The 18,027-nt window shown below is 40.5% G+C and overlaps 1 protein-coding gene across 2 annotated transcripts in view; it reads left to right on the top strand.

Moving 5' to 3' along the window:
• The window catches only part of JAG2 (jagged canonical Notch ligand 2), a 95,277-nt gene that overhangs the window by 33,519 nt on the left and 43,731 nt on the right, over positions 1–18,027 (top strand). For both annotated transcript variants that reach the window (XM_075129926.1, XM_048853593.2), the window contains exons 3-5: positions 8,312–8,366; positions 14,804–15,058; positions 16,386–16,446. In XM_075129926.1, coding sequence (XP_074986027.1) covers positions 8,312–8,366; positions 14,804–15,058; positions 16,386–16,446 — 371 coding nt within the window. The remainder of the gene's footprint in view (positions 1–8,311; positions 8,367–14,803; positions 15,059–16,385; positions 16,447–18,027) is intronic.

Here is an 18,027-nt window from a genome sequence, read left to right as displayed (position 1 = left end):
ATACTATATTGCATCTGAAATACAAACCTAATTTGTGGCAGAATTGTTACCACTAAGTATCTGCCTTGCATGAGTTGGACTACTAATAATCATGAGACATGGGGGTTCCAATGGACTCGACAAAGCTATTAGAATCATAGAATATCAGGGTTGGAAGGGACCTCAGGAGGTCATCTAGTCCAACCCCCTGCTCAAAAGCAGGACCAATCCCCAATTAAATCATCCCAGCCAGGGCTTTGTCAAGCCTGACCTTAAAAACTTCTAAGGAAGGAGATTCCACCACCTCCCTAGGCAATGCATTCCAGTGTTTCACCACCCTCCTAGTGAAAAAGTTTTTCCTAATATCCAACCTAAATCTCCCCTACTGCAACTTGAGACCATTACTCCTTGTCCTGTCCTCTTCTACCACTGAGAATAGTCTAGAACCATCCTCTCTGGAACCCCCTTTCAGGTAGTTGAAAGCAGCTATCAAATCCCCCCTCATTCTTCTCTTCTGCAGACTAAACAATCCCAGTTCCCTCAGCCTCTCCTCATAACTCATGTGTTCCAGACCCCTAATCATTTTTGTTGCCCTTCGCTGGACTCTCTCCAATTTATCCACATCCTTCTTGTATTGTGGGGCCCAAAACTGGACACAGTACTCCAGATGAGGCCTCACCAATGTCGAATAGAGGGGGACGATGACGTCCCTCGATCTGCTCGCTATGCCCCTACTTATACATCCCAAAATGCCATTGGCCTTCTTGGCAACAAGGGCACACTGCTGACTCATATCCAGCTTCTCGTCCACTGTCACCCCGAGGTCCTTTTCCGCAGAACTGCTGCCTAGCCATTCGGTCCCTAGTCTGTAGCTGTGCATTGGGTTCTTCCATCCTAAGTGCAGCACCCTGCACTTATCCTTATTGAACCTCATCAGATTTCTTTTGGCCCAATCCTCCAATTTGTCTAGGTCCTTCTGTATCCTATCCCTCCCCTCCAGTGTATCTACCACTCCTCCCAGTTTAGTATCATCCGCAAATTTGCTGAGAGTGCAATCCACACCATCCTCCGGATCATTTATGAAGATATTGAACAAAACCGGCCCCAGGACCGACCCCTGGGGCACTCCACTTGACACCAGCTGCCAACTAGACATGGAGCCATTGATCACTACCCGTTGAGCCCGACAATCTAGCCAGCTTTCTACCCACCTTATAGTGCATTCATCCAGCCCGTACTTCTTTAACTTGCTGACAAGAATACTGTGGGAGACCGTGTCAAAAGCTTTGCTAAAGTCAAGAAACAATACATCCACTGCTTTCCCTTCATCCACAGAACCAGTAATCTCATCATAGAAGGCGATTAGATTAGTCAGGCATGACCTTCCCTTGGTGAATCCATGCTGACTGTTCCTGATCACTTTCCTCTCATGTAAGTGCTTCAGGATTGATTCTTTGAGGACCTGCTCCATGATTTTTTCCGGGGACTGAAGTGAGGCTGACTGGCCTGTAGTTCCCAGGATCCTCCTCCTTCCCTTTTTTTAAAGATTGGCACTACATTAGCCTTTTTCCAGTCATCCGGGACTTCCCCGTTCGCCACGAGTTTTCAAAGATAATGGCCAATGGCTCTGCAATCACAGCCGCCAGTTCCTTTAGCACTCTCGGATGCAACTCGTCCGGCCCCATGGACTTGTGCGTGTCCAGCTTTTCTAAATAGTCCCTAACCACCTCTTTCTCCACAGAGGGCTGGCCATCTATTCCCCATGTTGTGATGCTCAGCGCAGCAGTCTGGGAGCTGACCTTGTTAGTGAAGACAGAGGCAAAAAAAGCATTGAGTACATAAGCTTTTTCCACATCCTCTGTCACTAGGTTGCCTCCCTCATTCATTAAGGGGCCCACACTTTCCTTGGCTTTCTTCCTGGTGCCAACATACCTGAAGAAACCCTTCTTGTTACTCTTGACATCTCTCGCTAGCCGCACCTCCAGGTGCGATTTGGCCCTCCTGATTTCATTCGTACATGCCCGAGCAATATTTTTGTACTCTTCCCTGGTCATATGTCCAACCTTCCACTTCTTGTAAGCTTCTTTTTTATGCTTAAGATCCGCTAGGATTTCACCGTTAAGCCAAGCTGGTCGTCTGCCATATTTACTATTGTTTCTACTCATCGGGATGGTTTGTCCCTGTAACCTCAACAGGGATTCCTTGAAATACAGCCAGCTCTCCTGGACTCCTTTCCCCTTCATGTTAGCCCCCCAGGGGATCCTACCCATCCGTTCCCTGAGGGAGTCGAAGTCTGCTTTCCTGAAGTCCAGGGCCCGTATCCTGCTGCTTACCTTTCTTCCCTGTGTCAGGATCCGGAACTCAACCAACTCATGGTCACTGCCTCCCAGGTTCCCATCCACTTTTGCTTCCCCTACTAATTCTTCCCGGTTTGTGAGCAGCAGGTCAAGAAAAGCTCCCCCCCAGTTGGCTCCTCTAGCACTTGCGCCAGGAAATTGTCCCCTACGCTTTCCAAAAACTTCCTGGATTGTCTATGCACCGCTGTATTGCTCTCCCAGCAGATATCAGGAAAATTAAAGTCACCCATGAGAACCAGGGCGTGCGATCTAGTAGCTTCCGCGAACTGCCGGAAGAAAGCCTCATCCCCCTGGTCTGGTGGTCTATAGCAGACTCCCACCACTACATCACTCTTGTTGCTCACACTTCTAAACTTAATCCAGAGACACTCAGGTTTTTCTGCAGTTTCGTACCGGAGCTCTGAGCAGTCATACTGCTCCCTTACATACAGTGCTACTCCCCCACCTTTTCTGCCCTGCCTGTCCTTCCTGAACAGTTTATAACCATCCATGACAGTACTCCAGTCATGTGAGGTTATCCCACCAAGTCTGTTATTCCAATCACGTCATAATTCCTTGACATCACCAGGCCCTCCAGTTCTCCCTGCTTGTTTCCAAGGCTTTGTGCATTCGTATATAAGCGCTTGAGATAACCTGCTGATCGCCCCTCATTCTCAGTATGAGGCAGGAGCCCTCCCCTCACAGACATTCCTGTCTGTGCTTCCTCCCGGTATCCCGCTTTCCCACTTACCTCAGGGCTTTGGTCTCCTTCCCCCAGTGAACCTAGTTTAAAGCCGCCCTCACTAGGTTAGCCAGCCTGCTCGCAAAGATGCTCTTCCCTCTCTTCGTAAGGTGGAGCCCGTCTCTGCCTAGCACTTCTCCTTCATGGAACACCATCCCATGGTCAAAGAATCCAAAGCCTTCTCTCCGACACCACCTGCGTAGCCATTCGTTGACTTCCACGATTCGACGGTCCCTACCCAGGCCTTTTCTTTCCACAGGGAGGATGGACGAGAAAATATTGCATACTCTCATTTTAAGAAATGTAGAAAAATCGCATATTGTTAGGTTGAGATGTGAAACTGGGGATGTTAGTGTATGCAGGTTAGTAATTAGTGAACTTAATGTAAGGACAGTGATTCCTGTGCTGGGTCATGCTGAACACGTGTTTTGAATTGAAGATTCAGAGGAGTTGTAGAATAACTAAACTGAACTTTACCTCAAACTTTCCTAGAATCTAGACTAAACTATAGCCATCCGAGTAGATTGCAGTTTAAAGAACTTTTTTGGACAGCAGAATATTTTTGAGCAGCATTCAAGATGGGTATGGACTTTGCAGAACCCTTTTGGTATTGGTGTAAACAGAGATCATTGTATATGCAGAAGGCACCTCTGTGTTACTGCACGTGCAAAAAGTGAGACAACCTGAAACCCTTAGTCTTGATGGTCTAAAAATCAGGCCCTAAAGCATGTAGCCCATTGTTTTAATACAATTAAAACAGGATGCAATGGCACACTAATGGTAGGAAGTCTTTTAAGAGGTAAAATTACAGACTAGAAAGAACTCTGATCCTTTACATAAAAACGTAACATAAATTAATAAAAGCAGGAACCTAAGCAAAATTCTGAGTTGGGGTTTGGGGGAAGGAATAGATGTTACCAAGCAGGGCTGGATTTAGGGGCAGGCAATCGAGGTGACCACTGAGGGTGCTGGGCTTGGGGTGTTTTTGTTAGTGACAAAAGGGAAAATAGAATGTTTGCTTCAGGTATTCCGTACATGGATTCATTTTTCACTAGCCTCCTAGAATGTTCTGGACCTATGTAGAGTCTTGTGGAACCTTCCAGACTGAGAACTATGCTTTTGTTGAACCTCCTAGAACTAGGGTGGGCAAACTTTTTGGCCTGAGAGCCACATCGGGGTTGTACAACAGTATGGGGGGCCAGATAGGGAAGGCTGTGCCTCCCCAAACAGCCTGGCCCCTGTCCATCCCCTCCCACTTTCTGCCTCCCTCAGAACCCCCGACCCATTCAAACCTTCCCAACCCCCCCGCTCCTTGAATCCCTGACTGCCTGCTCCCAGGACCCTCAGAACCCCCACCCCCCCCGCTCCTTGAATCCCTGACTGCCTGCTCCCAGGACCCTCAGAACCCCCACCCCCCCCCGCTCCTTGAATCCCTGATTGCCCGCTCTCAGGACCCCCTTCCCCCTCAAACCCCCTGACCCATCTAACCCCCCCCCTGCTCCTTGACCCCTCCGTTCCCCGTCCCCTAACCACTTCTCACCCCCTCCCCTGAACCTCCACCGCATCCAACTGCTCCCTGTCCACGACTGCCCACGCCCCCCCCCCCCCCCCCCCGGGACTCCCTGCCCCTTACCATGCTAGAGCCAGCCATGCCCCCGACAGGAGCAGCCGGGAGCTCAAGGGCCAGGCAGGACGGTCCGGTGGGCAAGATGTGGCCTGCGGGCCATAGTTTTTCCCCCCTCTGTCCTAGAATGTTGTCAGCCATGCCCTTGTGGAATGTATGGGGGCGGGGTGGTGCCAATTAGTCAGTGAGCTATAAAAACCAAGTGAGAGCCCAGCTGCAATATTGTGAACCTTGTTTTATTGTGTAATTGTACTTGTGTTTTTAAAACTTAAATATGTTCTTTATTAGTTGCTTACACTCTTCAATTGGGCATCAGAGATACCTGTCAAACTCCCGTCTATGCAACAGTATAAAAGCAATACTGTTACTTGTTAAGCATGGCAAAAGCACTAATGTTTGACAGTCACTAGTGGTGAACGCAGCTTTTCAAAGCTCCGGCTCATTAAAACATATCTTTGATGGCTGAGAGATTGACAGCCTGCTATTTTATTCCTTTAAAATGCCATTGGCCAGTCTTTGGATCTCTCTGAGGCTATGCCTCAGTTCACAAGGGCAAAGATGAGAAAAGCGACGTTTTGAATTAAAGGATTAGGGTTAACGTTCTAAGGCTGTCACCTAGTGTAACACTATTTAATATTGGTCCACCCGATCTTGGTGCCCAGTTAAATTTCTTGATGTTAGTACATTTAAAGTTATTCTTAAAATTAAATGTTTTCTATAATCTTAGAGGAAACCATTTTTATTTGCTTATATATGGCATGAATAAATACAGATCCTAGTGCGCAAATTTATCTTGCGTGAGAGAGATAAATCATACGTGCAAATTATGCATTTAAGTCGTGAAATGGGCCACAAATGTAATAAAAAATAAGGTATTCAAAAGTTTGACAAATGGAGGGAGGGCTCTGAAGATGCTTCTCACCTGTGGCGCAATTTGGTCTAGGGCCGGTATTTGAGCTCGCATTCAAAAGCAAGAGAGCAGTAGAGAAACTGTGTAATACATCCAAGATTACAATATCCTTACTAGAACAATGTTCAGTCAGAGGGCTGCCAGAGTGTATGCTGAGAATCTCTTAACCACTAGAATACAACTTTCATGGAATATTTGTATATCTGTGTTGCATGTAGTTTCTTTATACCCTAAATGAATAGTAGCTGTGTAAGAAATGTGTATTTAGGCAGCTCTTAAAACTTTGAGGAACAGTTGAAATAATCCCTTTTACCTCCACTTTAATAATAATAATAATTAATAATAATATTATTATAATAAAAAAGGGGGGGCCTCTTGGAAATGTGAAGGTTGTTGTGCTGTCAGGCTTTTTACAAGTAAAGAACTGTGTTTTTTTTCCTAGCTTTGCTCTTGCCAGCTGTCCTTTTCCAAAGCAATCTCTCAGTAAAGAGAAAAAAGAACAGGAGTACTTGTGGCACCTTAGAGACTAACAAATTTATTAGAGCATAAGCTTTCATGGGCTACAGCCCACTTCGTCGGATGCATAGAATGGAACATACAGAGAAGGTGGAAGTTGCCATGCAAACTGTAAGAGTCTAATCAATTAAGATGAGCTATTATCAGCAGGAGAAAAAAACTTTTGTAATGATAATCAAGATGGCCCATTTAGACAGTTCACAAGAAGGTGGGAGGATACTTAACATGGGGAAGTAGTTTCAGTATGTGTAATGACCCAGCCACTCCCAGTCTCTGTTCAAACCCAAGTTAATGGTATCTATTTTGCATGTTCTAATAAATTTGTTAGTCTCTAAGGTGCTACAAGTACTCCTTTTCTTTTTGGGGATACAGACTAACACAGCTGCTATTCTGAAACCTGTTACTAAAGAGAGGATCCACTTCCCTGCCCAACACTTTTGCTGTCCCCTTGTTACCTCCTCCAGTCAGAAATTGGGCTAAATCTTTCCTGGTACTTTGGTAAATGAAAAGTAATTTTATACTAAAATTATCAGTTGAAGAGCTGCAAAGTGCAGGAGTCTGCAGAATTCTAGAGAGAATCTTCAAACCATAACAAACTGCATTTTTAGCTGAAAGTGCATGAGGCACATTTATTCAGACATTGTAACAATTGTCCCCAATATTCCTCAGCATTTCTGTATCTTAAAAAATGAGGTCTAGAAGATGCATGTCTAAATAGGTCCTGCTGACTTTTTGTAGTATACCTACAGGAACCAAAACAATTGGTATTTTAAAAAAATACTCTATATTTATCTTTTAGGGGTGCTGCACAAGTTATGCTTTTAAAGCATGTAAACTCTGGAGTCTTAACAAGCTCTTTTGAGAGGGGCTAAGTGCTAAAGACCTATGGTAAAACACTGGTATACATCTGCTAATGTTAAGGTAGGGTATCCCTAGATAGCCTTCCTTGGTGCCTCCTTCCAAAAATAACCTATGTAAATTGACCCAGATTCCTTTTCCTAACAAGGGGCCTTCTATTTGAAAACTGAACTTGTCCAGGTCACTTCAACTCTGTAACTTGCTGTACTTAAGGAACGTTGCACATGCTAAATTTTGTACAACTTAAGTGTGGTAAATGAGAACTTGAGACTTTTTTATGCGTCAAATTTAAGCATAAAATAGTATAAATATTGTATGTTTCCCATAAGTGTTGTGGGGTACTGTTGCACACTGGTTTTTGTTTTAGTTAAATGTATATGAGCACTTCAGTTTGTTGTAAACAAGACCTGTAAAATAAACAGCTATTCTCAGTTGAAACTGAGATCTAGTAAATATTTAGACCTACAAATAGGACTGTAGCTTCCCCTCTGAATAAGTGCAGCACTTAAATGTGCTAGACCATTATGATCGGACTAATTGGATACTGTGGTGAAAACAATATTCAAGACTGTTGAAAGCTTTTAACTTTTTAAAGCTTTCTTCTTCCCCGCTGCTGCTTCCAAACTATAGCTACTTCATTCTAGATCACAAAACCTGGGAAGTATTGCTTTCACTTTTTTTTTTTCCTTGAAAGGGAACATGTCCATCAAAGTACATTTCTCCTCCTCCTGCCCCCCCCCTCAATATTTTGCTCTGTTTAATTCTGCTGAAGAGCTCCGCCTTTTCCAGGTGCATTCTTCATATATCCCCTTTTATGAGAAGATCATTCTAAATTTTCAGTAGGAATCAGTTTACATTATTGGATTTTTGGACATCTTCACATGGTGGCTTTCCTCTTTTTAATTTAGTTTTTAGCCTAAACACTTATTAGCTATTTCTTGTAGCTAGTAGCTTCAATACATGTGAAGTGAAGATTGGTTAAAATAGGACAGTAACTTATACAGTTGTGGTGTTCTGCCTAATTGGAACTAAAACTTACGTTAACAACAGAGGGTCTCCATATGTGTTTTGTTTTGTTAGTGCTGTTTATATTTCTTAAACCAGCTCTGCTTCACAAACTAATGTTGCTAATGCAAGATTTTAAGTAGTACCTTTGAAGAATTTCATATTACTGCAAAAAAAAGTGAGATTTTTTTTGAGATTGCTTTGCTTTGAACCTTGGATCTATCTTGGCAGTAACAAATGCTGTTTCCAAATCACTGTTCGTGGCTGGCTTTGTAAATGTGGGTGAGTGGGTTGGCTGGTTTTGTTGAACCCGTATCAAACTGGTGTTTGTTTCTTTTCAGAGATCATTCACATTAATAATAGAAGCTTGGGACTGGGATAACGAAACAAAAAATGGTGAGTATTTATGAAGAACTTCCATATTTCGCTCATCCAAAAGTGTATTTACACAGTGTACAGCAAAATTGTGTATGTTTGAAACTGGAATCTTGGATTTGGGAAGCCTTTTCTGAATACATGTGTCCTGGGATATTGCACTGAAAATTGGAAGTTTAACAGGGAAAAATATAGGTTAATAGTCACTAAAATTTCAAGTGTGGCTCATTGTTAGAGGTAAATGAAACCTCTGAAAGCAGCATAATCAGGGGAAGACTCCATAGTGTGCGCTTATGGAATAGCAGTTCTCTGTGATAAGTGGAAAACTCGTTCGAAGTCCGATGGAAGAAAAATATGACTCATATATTTTTTGTCAAGCTATTTGAGGGACTGGATGATGGCAAGTGAATATATTCTAGTCATTGGTTCCTGATGACCTGTAGTTTTCAATTGTGTTTCAAAGAAAAGCAAGTCTTGAATGCTCTTGTTGCTAGGGGAATTATGCCCACATTATTGAACACCGCCCACCCCCACACACACACTGTTCTTTGGTCTCTGCAACTCATACTTAACAAGTGTGGTTAGTTCCCAGTTTTCATGGGCATTAAACTAACCCCTATTTCTCTCTTCCTCATCCATCAAAAGAAAACATACTTAAATAGGATTGACCTCTGTAACTACTGTTCACCATATTTTTTTTTTTTTTTGCCCTATAATTTCATTAGGTTTTTTTTTTTTTCTTAAACCAAAAAAAAGTACTCAAGTGGCAATGTATTTACTAACTCTGGCTGGTGCAGACAACCTGGGCAGGGATGTCCGCTTGCTGTTTCTTGAAAAATAAATCCTGCTGTATCAGTACTGTAAAATTTAAAATGGACTGAGTAAACTGGTCACCATTTCTTTTCCCAATAGCCTAAAAGAATCTAATTTGAACACACTGCTTAGGAGAACATATAAATGTGATACCCCATTACTTTTTTGTCTTGATTAGTGGTGCTGGGTTTTGAATGTTTAGACTAGTTAGAGCTTCATGACTTCTATGATGGCTACTGTTAAAGTTGATTTACATTTAGAGGAAGGTAAAAGAGGTTGGAAGTCTCAAACTTTTTCAGACTAGCTCTAGCTTCCCACCCTCACTTTATCAGCCCATTTAACAGGACAAACATGATTATTCAAGTGAAAAATGTGTGTAACTGTCAAGACTTGACACTGTATTATAGATGGATGCTTTCCTAAATGAGACCTCAAGCATAGGTTCTAATTAAGCTTGGGTAATATGATGAAGTTAAGATTTTAGAGTAAACACTCTAAGGCTTGATACAAACCTTTTTGCTCTAGTAACAGATTTTAAGAACTCTATGCTATATTATACAACAAAACAAAAAAGCACTTCAGCTGCACTAAAGAATCTAGTTACAAATCAAAACAATGGTTTGATAGCTTTATATTTGGGAGACCTGTAATAGGGTAGCTGTCTTGCCAATGTGCACCTGACCAAATAGAAACAATTGTCTGTTTCAGCTATCAAACACTGAATTTTGTCTTGCACTGGTATCATTCCAGAATGTCCTCAAAATTGGATATATTTTGAGTGATTGGATGCTAAATTGTTTTGTGGTAAACTGAAGTAATCTACTCTGTTCTCTTGGATTAGCTCTTGTGAACTTGAAACAGCTAAGAATCCAGCTGGTAGTGCCACTAATAGCAGTCCACACCAACACATTTAGGAGCACAATTCGATGTTCAACTTCATGTGTAATAAGTTCATATTTGTAAAGTGCTTTGAGAACACATCTGCAAGAAATATCTTGGTTAAATTCTGGCAGAACTATGTTGCTTATAGAATTGAAAAATAAAATCAAGCTGATTTAAAAACTTTATATTTTGTGCTGCTAGCACTAGGCCAGGTTCTGCTACTAGTCTGTGCTAACCCTATGGTCTGTCAAAGCTCCCTGTCCCCTCCAGGTTCCAGGGATGACCACTGGCGTAGGGGGTGCAGCCTGAATGGGTTTAGCTCACCTCCGTCTCTGGACCATAGCTCTGAAGGGGGGAATTCAAGTGCCATATAAATCCAGCATCTACTCCTTTAAAACTTCAAAAGATGCATTTAAATTTCCAGAAGGAACTGAAGTAGCAGCCATGAAGTAAAGCTTCACACTAGCATACTCAAATTACATAGTGCTATCTGGAAAATCCCCTTAGAGGTGGGGAAGTAAAGAACTATCTGTTGAGCATGCATGGAGGCCTCTGCTTTCAGAGGGGGAGATGTGGTGGTCCCATCTAGTATACATTTGACATGTCAAAAGACATGAGCTGATGAAACTTCAGTGCTTCCGTGACACTTTTCTAACTTCTTACAAATATTTGGCAGTCGGAGAAGCATATTATAAGGTTTCAATGTCTTGCACATTCAGAGCTTAAAATGGCTTTGAATTTTAAAGGAAGCTTAGTGGAAGGGTAATCAGTGTTGGTATTTTGGGCCTGAGGGAATGGGTAATGTGTTACAATCTTGTAAAAAGCATATACGGGAAGACTTATTATAATAACTTCACTGAGTCTAGAAAAACATTTGTGGACTAAGCGATAGACCAAAAAATGCTTATGGACTCTGTCAGGGATGGATTTGCATAACCTGTAGAAGACCACAGAATTGTCAGATTACAGTTTGCAGCTTTAAAGAAAGTGCTAATGTGTAGGCATACAAGTGCAGTCGAGTGGAGTAAGTTTCCTTCATTCTTGGGTGCATGCTAATGTAGTTAGTTGGACTGGCATCCGAAACCCAAAAACAAAACTTTAAATCTGAATTTGGGAAGCCTTTATCAAGCCCATAACCTGACCAGGCACCAATTAAACAAAATACCTGATTTGTGAAGTTAAGCTATTTATCATTCCCTTAATGTAATTTTTTTTCTGACATGTTGAGATTTAAGTTTGCTATTTTAGGGTTCTAGGAAAGACTCTTTAACATTGGAGATTTTAAAGATCCGATAAAGAATGCTAAGGCGTAGAGACCCTATTTTATGAGCAGGCCAAAACTGCCAGATCTTCTTCTTGTACTTCCTGTCTTTTTCTGATCCATCCCCTTCCCTTTCAGTGCTTTCTCTTCTGCTTCCTCTCAAATTTTCCTAGCCCAGTATCTTGTTAAAAAGATTTATGCTTCAAAGAGATGCTTTAAGCAGCATTACGTTACTTGTGATGGGAGAAAATGAATGTGTTGGGTTTTTTTGTTTGGGGTGGAAGGAAGGGACAAATTGCATGGATGTAAAGCTGATGCAAAGGTCTAGCTTCTCTCCTCTCAAACATAACAGGCCCTGCTGTCCACTCTCCAGCTGTCATTTGATTTAGTCTTGTCTACAGAGGGATTAAACTGCATTAATTGTGTGCACCCTCTCATTCAGAATTAAAGTGGCCTTAATTCAGTAAACCAGTTATCATACAAGTCCCACACAGGAATTTAATGCAGTTTAACTAATCTATTTCTAATTCACACCATTAGTTAATTTGGATTAAATTTTGTGAGTGGCCTCAAGTAGACAAGCCTTTAGATAGAATCCTTTTCTTTTCTACTAGGAGTGGGAAGGAAGATTGTCTTGGCCCAGCATAATCCAGCGTAGACCCTTAGGAAAGCAGGCTAGTGTCTGCTTGGTAAAGTAGCTTGCAATGTAACTAGCTGCCAGCCTGCTACTTGTGGGTCCTGGCACATCTCCTTCTTTACTGCAAGTCTCTGTGAAGAGGGGATAGACTCACATGCACTTTCCTCTCTTATATGCTTTATCCCACTTTAGAATAAGATCAGACATAAAATATAAGAAGGCCACAGAGGCAAAACACTGGTTGTTGTCTTCCAAATCCTCCTTTGAAGGGCTGCAAGGTCTCAGCTAGAGCTTGTGGAAGTGGTGGTTCAGCAGAGGCTAATTTCTTCAGAACCTACTTTCTGATATGGCAGAACAGTATTGAAATTAACAGGAGGTTTCTGGGTATCTGTTTGCTTGCAGATGACTGGTAGGTGGTGCCTAGGCACCAGCCAGTAACTACCTTTTTGTTAATGTAAAACCCAACCCGTGTCAAAGGCAGTTCTGGTGGTAAACTGGGAAATCATTCTTCTGTTTTTTGTTTTGTTTCTTGAGTAGGTAGAATCTATGGCACAGCTACCAATTGCAGATACAGCTATGGCATCTCTGGCTAAGCCATTTTTTTGCAGGGATTCCTTTCCCAAAGACCAGGTGGACTGCGAGGTCTGTTAACTCAGAAGAAACTCTAAGAGCATCAGCTGTTATGCAAGCCTCTCTGCCACCTTTATTTCCAAAGAAATAGGCATGTGGGAAAACTTATTTCTGATTATGGAAAAAAGTCAAATTGCTACTGAGTAAGGTGTCTCTTGTCTCTCTGTAGCACACACTTCCTTTAATCGATAAGACTTGCAGCAAGATAGGTTTCTTAAATACCCTGCCAAGTAACCTTGGCTAAGAACTAGGGAAAGTCCCTTTGCTCAATTCACAGAAGTGAAGTTTCGTAGGCTGCCTGGAGAATCGTTAGACAAGGACATAAAATAAACTTTAAAAGGCAACTCCTTCATCTCATCAAGACCCTCCTTTTGAGCCTTTAGTCAGATTAGAGTGGATTCTACATCCATCTACATCCTTGGTTCTGTTCCTGCAGTTTAAAAAAAAAAAATTGGTGGATGGATATATATATATATATATCAACTAAACTTACATAATTCTTTAATTTTTGAAGGGAAGATATAGAAAGCATACACTAATGACAGAACTTAAGAGGAAATGCTTGTAAATTGTTTTTGGGAGGGGGCAGGACTTCTACTTCTAGAGGCTATACTTCTATAGTCTTTTTTCTTTTCATGTTTAAATTACTTTTATTTGAAAAATGTTCACTTGACCTCTAGTCCCACTGAAGTCCTTTACCGAAGAGATATAACTATGGCAACTGACATACAAGAGGCCCCATACTGTCATAGTGTGCCTAGCCATGATAGGAGCAAGTAGGGTCACAGGTCTCATGTTCATCTTCTAAAACTGCCAGCAAGACTGTTACACTAATTATATGATTGTCTATTAGTAATTGGATAGACAACACAAACTTACTTTGCATAGGGTGCTGAAACCATGCAGTGGTAACAGTGTCATTCACTACATGCCTGGGCTGGACTAGATGTGAACCATAGACCTGGAGATATGGGACTTGATCTTTCCAGTCGGAAACTGTGTACGCATCTAAGCTTTCCTTTTATGCTTTATTTTTATTTATTTGAAACACTTTGTGTTCAAAGAAAACAAATGCTAAAGTGTCTTTATTGAGCACATTTTGTTATAATGCATGAAGTCGGTACATACATGACTACTTCAGGGGTTGTTATAACCTCTTCACAGGAGTAAAAGTATGTGCAATCTTAGATAACGTACTGAAGTTAATCTAGACAAGTCGTACCATGTGATTAACCTTTCATTTTAGGATTTCATGTACATAACATCTGGAGTAGGGGAAGTAATGCTTATTATTGTTTCTAAACACTGAATGCTAGCTAAAGCTCTCTTCTGGTGAACAAATCCTTAATTTTTTTGTATTGCTCATGAAAACTTTTTAATGCTGGCAATCATTAAGTCTTCTATGAAATATGTTTAATGGTAGCAGTTCCTTAAATTTGTGTTCTATGACCCTCTTGTCGGGTGAGACTACTTTAATTTACTGTGATTACCACCTGCCATGATTTATTTCTTTTTAGACTGGCGTTTCCTAGAGAATAATATGAAAGTTAAACAATGGTGAAATGCTATTCATTTAATTGTACTGGAAAAAAATGAACAAGTGATAGTTATCATGAATATTCCATATATTACCATGAGTTTACTCTCTCTGATTCTAGATGTCATACTTCCAAATAACACATGCCATCTCACTTTGGCATTTTTAAAGTCATGGATTTCAAATTTTGGCGGGAGGTTCCGTGAAGTGGATGAGCTTTTTTACATACATAAAATAGGATTTATTGAGGGATACATTTGCATATGTGTCTATTTAGAGCAACCTAGCTGAACATACTGTGGTGGGGTTGTTTTGTTTTTTTAAATTACTCACATCAGAGATCCCCTATTCCAACAATTTATTTACTGGATTTATGCAGATTTTGCAATTTAAGAATAAAAAAGATCAGAGCCTCATATAAAGATAAACTTGTTGATTGACATTGTGTGGGTATGGTGTATTTGGATGCATTTCCTATTGATTATGTTCCATTTCTTAAAGTCCTATAAATAACTTTGCAAGGCAGAGAAAAATAAATTTGGGGTTAGTAGCCCTTTAGCAGCTTAAGTTTTAGGTTGTTTGTTTGTTTGTTTTGTACTGAAGGTCTTTTTAACCAATTAATACACACAAATGCAAAATTACTTTTTTCTGTACCAGGCTTGCAATATATTGGGGTTTTTGTTTTCTTTTTATAAAAGATGAAGAGCTGTTAATAGAGAGAATGTCGTACGCTGGTATGATCAACCCTGAGGATCGGTGGAAGACCCTACCATTTAAGGGGCATGTAGCTCATTTTGAAGTGCAAATAAGAGTGAAATGTGATGAGAATTACTATAGCACGCGGTGCAATAAATTTTGCGGACCTCGTAATGACTTTGTTGGTCACTACACGTGTGACCAATATGGAAACAAAGCCTGCATGGAAGGTTGGATGGGAGAAGAATGTAAACAAGGTAATATTTTGTTTACTATTTTACATAATTATTATTGAAACTAAAGGTCATATTGAAGTGAAATCTTTTTTAGCATGCTGCACCAACTATACTGTCATGTGCAATAGCACAATACAAGTAGATTTACTTTGTTGCTAAAGCTTGGCAAATAATGGATTTTTCGGTTTGCTGGCAATTCCAAAAAAATAAATTATGGCTCAACTGTAAATGAACTTGATCATTCTCTCTCTTCTTGGCCCAATGCCTATTCACTATCACTATGAATGCAAACACTATTTTGTTGCTGGGTGCTTCTTTTGCTTTTTTTAAAAGCAAAAGCAAAAAAAGCCTGACTTGCTCTAGTAAGAGTGAAGTGAGACTCTTGGCAGAATATGATAAAGGGATCCAGTTGCTGTAGCGAGGACTTGTCTGACTGCCTATCAAACCAGGAGGTCTTCAAACCAGTGAATTAAATGCCCTTTAAACTTAAACTGAAGGTACTGGTTAACTTTGTTCAAGGAGCTACCTTTTTAAGAAAAAATGATGCATTATAGCTTTTTAACAGGTTTCTAAAATGAAGATAGGTTTTAATAACATTTTACAGTACCAGATTCAGTAATACTGTGTAAGTTTTTTCCAGTCCTGGAAAAATGTCCTTGTAACTCTTGAAAATGAGGATAAAGCTGTTTTAAAGTTTAATGTATACAAAGCTGAAAGCTTTTTGATGTCTGTTAATGTTCAAGTGCAGTCCTTCTTAAATATACCTGGAATGTTCAATTTAGACCCACAGCAATTTTCCTCCTATCTTTCAGTTGGTAATTAGCACTAAAATTGTTTTGGTTTTTTTTATGACAAACTTCAAGTGATAATCGAACACCAGTTTAGAACTATTGTAGCCAATATTGTATAACTTTTGAAGGTATACTGGTCTTCAGTTCTATATTTATCTTATTTTAAAAGGTTGAATAACTTAAGTGTCTGAACCCATGTAACAAATCAAATTAATTGGTATAGCATTAAAAATGTAATCCATGTTTGTAGATCCATGCTAGACAAGAGGCTACCTCAGTTGGTTTTATAAAAAGTGAGCTGATTTAATGAAATAGCTAGCTTGAAGAGCTAGATGGGGTTTTTTTGTTTTTGTTTTGTTTGTTTGTTTTTTAAATAGTTGTGATTTGTTGTCTGTGTAAGAATTAATTGAAAGGAAAACTGTTTTAGGAATGAGCAACAAATAAGCTACTCCATTATGAAATTGTTCTAATTACTGGGCTAGGAGCCAGTGTTTCTGTATTAACTGAAGTCTTACTGCCCATACTAACTGAAGTCTAAACCTTTTTTCTGTTCACAGCTGTATGTAAACAAGGATGTAATTTACTCCATGGGGGTTGCAGTGTACCTGGGGAATGCAAGTAAGTATATGTACTTAGCTATTTTAGTGTGAAGGAAGAACACTGGCTTTCCAGTACTTTGCTTTTAGCAGTAATTTTTAGCAATCAGGCCATGTACATAAAATAAAAATTGTCTGGCTGGGTATAGGTATGGATTCTATTCAGACCATGCCATATTAAGTTACATTTATTTCAGACTTTGAGTTTCACAGAAGCAGACAACCTCTGAAAGTAACAAGTTCTGTGTTTGTGACTGAAGGGATTTGCAAAAAACACAATTGGGATTAGATGAGGCGCTTCAAACAAGAACCAGCACTTTATTTAAAGATCACCTGCGATAGCAGAAAATTTTATTAACCTACACTAACTTTGAATATTTCTAGGTCTCCCATAGGTCTCATCAAGGGCTTTCGAAAAAACAGACAGTCTTTCATTTCAATTTGTTTTTATTTATTTATTTTTAAAGAATGGGTTATATGGGTAGATGGTCCTTTCCCAACTGCAGCACAGAAGGTAAATTCTGGATCAGTGCCATACTCAACCCTTTTCTTGAGGTGATATTTTTCAACTGAGATAACACTAAATAAAACACTGCATATGAATTCTACCTCAAGCCAGGCCTGTTCTTCGGGTTTCCTTGCTGATACTAGATATGTCCCAGACTCTGGTTCCCTCTGGGTTGAACCACTTAACTCCACTCTGAAAATAAAGGGGAGGTGAACATGTAGTGTCTGCCACAGTGAACATGAATTGGTCATCACTTCGATGCAGTAGTTCTAACATCAGCTAACAGGGTCGGTCAAGAGAGAACCAGTGCTACCTTATTGCAGCTGGCTTTGTAAATATACTTGTCCCAACTCTTCAAAACTTGCCGCTTGCACAAATATTCAAAAATGTTTGTGGCCACAGCGTAAGCATCAGTCTATTCTCCTGTAATTGTGTACTACTTGCCAACTTATCAAAACACTGAGTTCTCTGTTAATTAGACTCATTCTTTATTTGCAAAGAAAATATCTTGCAGCTCTCAACATGAAAGTCTTGGCTGACTGAGGTTAGTTCCTATTTTGTGGAATACAAGAAAAAAGCTGGGGGGGGGTAGTTACATAGCCTACTAAACTCACCCCTCCTTTTCAAAAAAATTTTATTTTCCTTTTCTCCGCTATGACTGGAGAGGTGTTAACGGGCTGCTTACCTTGAAGGGTCCCTTGAAATATATTTTAACTACCTATGCTAAAGAATCTGTTCCACTTTGTATTTAGCTGTGATGCTTGGAGTTCTTTTCCCAGACCTGAAGAAGAGCTCTGTATAAATTCGAAAGTGTCTGTCTGTCGCCATCAGAAGTTGGTCCAATAAAAGATATTACCTCACCTACCTTGTATCCCTAATATCCTGGGGTCAACACAGCTACAACAACATTGCCTACAGTGTTATAAAAGGCATTTGATTTTACTGCCACCAGTTCAGACCGTGACTCTGACTTGGGCAAATGACCATCCGCTTAAATTGGGAATGTTTCCCAATGGGAAAACGCTTGAGGGGGAAAAAAAACTGAGCATCTACTTTCCTGAATTATGGTTCAGGCAGGCGGGGCATCTTTGAAGC

This window comes from Caretta caretta, chromosome 6 (assembly GCF_965140235.1).
Source record: "Caretta caretta isolate rCarCar2 chromosome 6, rCarCar1.hap1, whole genome shotgun sequence".
NCBI classification, from domain to species: domain Eukaryota; kingdom Metazoa; phylum Chordata; order Testudines; family Cheloniidae; genus Caretta; species Caretta caretta.
Note: the sequence above shows the minus strand (reverse complement) of the source record. Positions and strands in the feature narration are given on the sequence as shown.